This window comes from Seriola lalandi, unplaced genomic scaffold (genome assembly GCF_002814215.2).
Source record: "Seriola lalandi dorsalis isolate HSWRI2012SDOR001 ecotype SW California unplaced genomic scaffold, Sedor1 jcf7180002054921, whole genome shotgun sequence".
NCBI classification, from domain to species: Eukaryota; Metazoa; Chordata; class Actinopteri; order Carangiformes; family Carangidae; genus Seriola; species Seriola lalandi.
Window position 1 is genome coordinate 1,208,722 of NW_019525473.1, and position 3,901 is coordinate 1,212,622.

At 40.6% G+C, this 3,901-nt stretch overlaps 1 protein-coding gene across 1 annotated transcript; it reads right to left on the reverse strand.

The window, feature by feature from the left end:
• Window positions 1-2,085: 2,085 nt before the first annotated feature.
• On the reverse strand, window positions 2,086-3,901 carry LOC147817667 (uncharacterized). Its single transcript, XM_087169917.1, has 4 exons — window positions 3,631-3,901; window positions 3,305-3,419; window positions 3,125-3,217; window positions 2,086-2,560 (listed from the first exon to the last, which is right to left on the reverse strand). The coding sequence occupies exons 1-4, from the start codon at window positions 3,698-3,700 to the stop codon at window positions 2,500-2,502; spliced, it is 339 nt and encodes a 112-aa protein (XP_087026043.1). The 5' UTR covers window positions 3,701-3,901; the 3' UTR covers window positions 2,086-2,499.

Below are 3,901 nucleotides of genomic sequence, written 5' to 3' on the forward strand. Positions count from 1 at the left end.
TATATATATATATATATATATATATATATATGGCCTTAAGTTTTAGGGTGTGCACTTTCTGATTGCAACATTGTCAGCTTAAAAGCCACACCGGACAACTCAACACTCTGGCGCCTCAAAGTGGCAGCAACAGGTAACTGCATGTCTTCAGAGCACAATGAATCGTAAGCTCTACATTTATTTACCAGAATATCATGAACGCTAACAGGATATATCTACTGAATGAAGATGTTATTATAAATCCCTCATGATTTAGAACCGTGTAGTTTATATGTTTATTGCGTTTGTATCTCTGAGAGACAGAGAGAGAGAGAGAGAGAGAGAGAGAGAGAGAGAGAGAGAGAGAGAGAGCACAACCAGAAGGGGCGAACACAGCCTCAGGACCCAAAGAAGGAGTGGGCTTATCAAGGATCTGTTCTTTCCCACACTCTCGTGCTCTGACCGAGACCAGGCCGTCTCTGATTTCCCGGGAGTGAAGCTGCAGCAGCTCTGATATTCTCCAGCAAACTTTATCTCTCCAACAAAGTTAATGGTCAAATCTCAAGATGTGTTGGCTCAGCTGATCACTCAGAGAAAGCTGGCTGGCCCGAGAGGCAGAGCAGTCCCCTACACAGCACTACCGTGTAAGCATTCATCACAGGTGAGGGATAAATGTGCTGCCGTTGTTTGGTATAAGCACAAAATGTGGTGGTCATTTATCAGCCTGAAAACTGAATTATGTCACCTGAGATACTGTTTGTGTATTAAAGAGAACTTAAGTAAGAAAATCAGTTGGAGGCAAAAATGAAATTAAAAAAAATAACAGCTTCAGTGCCCCTACAGTAGTTTTATCCAAGGGAGGTGACTCTTCTTTACCCTGCGACAATGTTGGTACTTGTAATTTGAATGGTGCAATATCTGGGATGGTGTTGTTTGTATATCACCTGAACTGTCTGAGCCCTGCCTTTAGTTACTGTTGCTAGTCCTGTCTCGTTTTTTCCATTCATGCACTTCAGGTATGCAGTTTACAGAGATAATGAGGGCAGATCTAAAAAAGTGTTTCTTTCATTTCAGGCAGAAGCTTCTCATTTCTACCATTGAATTTGTCAGCTGAAATGGCTACTGTCATTAGTAGATTTCATCACCTTTAGCTAGCAGCAGGGGTAACTATGTAGAGTCCCAAGTCGGTTCTGTTCTGCCAACACTGAAAACGTCAGTTAGCCCAGCTTGCTAACAAACATTCGTGAATGTAGCAGAGGCTATTTAGCTCAGATTCTTAGCTTCCCGTTTCCAAGTGGAACACAAATTTAACAGCATCATGGTTCCTCCTATATGTTGAATGTAATAAATAGATGGTTTATCTGCTGAACAGTGAATAGCTACTGTGTGTGTTGGTTGAAAACTGAAAGGAAAGTGTTGTACTGTTCAGAGCCTACACAGGATTATGGCATGTTCCATATTGTTTCCACAAATTTGTCCAAAACAGTTTTTATCTTCTCATAAAAAAATGAATAAAACATGCACGATAGCTTCAGCATCATACTTTATATAACTTAGCACAACAAGTGACGAAAATACAACTTTCAGTTTGACTTTAGGATTGTTTCCTTGTTGCTCAATCCACTTAAGCATTAAAAACTTTAGCAATCAGAACTCGTCACTTTCCACCTCGGTCGACAGAGTCACAAGATGCTCCCGGAATCCATTCCCCCTCTGTCATGTGGCCTGCAGCTGCTGCAGACAGCTGTGGTCAAATTTTCTCATGGGCATCATTTAATTGTTATCATGCTAAGTCGGCTTCTCCCTGAGGAGAGAGCGTTTTTTTGTATGATAACAATTAATTTGTTGCTCCCTGCAACAAAGTCACGTCAGTGTCCTCAAGTGCCAGCTGCGTCTTCACTGCAGCATAATAACTGTTTGTTTTTTTTATTGTGATGCCGTGCAACTGCTCTGCTGCAGAAATGTTGGTGGTGAGCCACAGGTTTCATTAGGAGGGTTAAAAAAAAGTGGCAGCTAGAAAAAGATGGTTCACAGGATTCCAGCAAGTTACTTCCTTTCTAGGGATTTAAAGTTTTTATTTGTTTCGATAAAAACAACCAGAAACAATTCATTTGTATCAAAACTCATTTTATTTTGATTTAAAAAAAAATCAAGGAATAAAATCTTGACAATAAATAAGTCTACATAAATATAGTAAATAGTTTGTCAAACAAAAAACAATAAAGGTGTGCATTTCAACAGTGGCCTTCTTACACAGACTCGATACTATAGTACTGTACATTCATTTTTTCCTCTCTTCTTTTCACCGTTCTCTTCCCTAACTACCTCCCAGATGTTAATCATCTCCCCTCCTACCGCTCTTACCATCTCACATTTCCCCAACTCTCTCCAGTGCAGGAGTTCAGTGAAAGCTCTGCTCTCAGCATTCTTGAGCTTGTGTGCTTCAGCGTTCATGTGACCTCCGGGACTCTAGTCCAGACAACTTTCCCCCCCATGCAGGCCTCTCCCCCTCTTCTGCTTTCACGCTGCCTTTCTCTTTCTGTCGATACACTCCATTTTACGGCTCTCATCTTTGTTTATCCTGAAAAGAAGGAGGAAGAAAACTGGGATTAGGCCAGAGTACTAATACAAAACATCTGGAGGTTTGCGCAACGGGTTGCTTGTTGAACTTTGTTGAGCCAACCATTGTAACAAAACTGTTCTTATTTACAGAAAGATTTCTGTCTTGTTTAGTTTATGCTTTTAAACTAGATTTTGCCATTAAGGGTTTTGGCTCGACAAAATCCATTCTGTTGTTTCGTCTTCGGGCCATGTCAAACATACACAAAGTGGTGTGATGTTCGGCCCTGACTCTGTGAAAGCTGTGCAAAATCCAACTGCTGCTGGAAGACTCAGTCAGTAAATGTAGCTCAGACACAGTTTGGTACATTTTCTAAAATGTGCATCTCAGTTTGTGTGCAGATTTGACCTCAGATGGTCTGATGTGGGATCTGATGTGGAGCTTTTCAAATGGTTTCCTTCACCCAATGTTAAGATTTTTAAATAGAATTGAACTTCCAAAGTTAGTTGAGCTGAAGGTGATGTTATTGCGTGACATCTAAGCAGTGACGTTGTTGATATGGATCATTTGCATGATGTAATTTACCTTTCCCAGCATCTCAAAAAAGCCTTGGCCATCTTCCCCTCTGTGTTCATACAGATTTTCTCAGTGGAGTTGTCTTGCCTGTTCATGGTTACACTGTGAAAAACAAGAAGTAAAAATCAGAGTCATAGCCAACATGACTGATGAGCTTCTAAATGTGCAAAATTTAGATTTTAAACTTACATTAACTCAGTTTTATCACAGCCAGGCCGCTTTTCAAGGACTTGGAAATCTGACATGTTGCCTTTGATGAACTTGATTGTGTTGGGACACGAGCAGCGTCCAATAAAATCATGGGCTGCAGGGAAAGGTTTTTAGAAAGACGTTACATGTGCAGCAAATCATAAATAATTTTACCACAGAAACAACATTTATTAAACTCTGGTTATACTATAAAAAGAATGCATCATAAATTCTTAATGTTTTGCATTGTTTTTCATCGTTACTGCGTCATACATCCTGCAATCCTGTAATTACAAAGCCACCATATAAACTGTATTTTAACTCACCTTGATAGAGCTGTACGCAAACTGCTGCCACAACAACCAGCAGGAGAGTGCAGCTTTGTGACATGGCCATTTTTCTGTTGAGAGATAAAGAGGTTCAGAGATCCCTTGGAGGAGTGAAAGAAGAACTCAAGCAGGTTTCTAGATCCACTTGAAGCGAGGACGGATGAGTGAAGAGCTGCTGCGAAGCTTTTGCCTTTTATAGGCAGCGCAGAGTGGGTTTTCCCCCAAACTCCATGCTTTTTCCCGTCAAGCCAAACCTTAAACATGCTCT

Bases quoted from the DNA above. Each gene is read 5' to 3' on its own strand.
- LOC147817667 (XM_087169917.1), bottom strand. From the start codon at position 3,700: ATGGCCATGTCACAAAGCTGCACTCTCCTGCTGGTTGTTGTGGCAGCA. The intron at 3,218-3,304 runs GTAAGTTTAAAA...TGTTTTTCACAG, and splicing joins TGTGATAAAACTGAGTTAAT to TGTAACCATGAACAGGCAAG. The intron at 2,561-3,124 runs GTAAATTACATC...CCTTCTTTTCAG, and splicing joins TTTTTGAGATGCTGGGAAAG to GATAAACAAAGATGAGAGCC.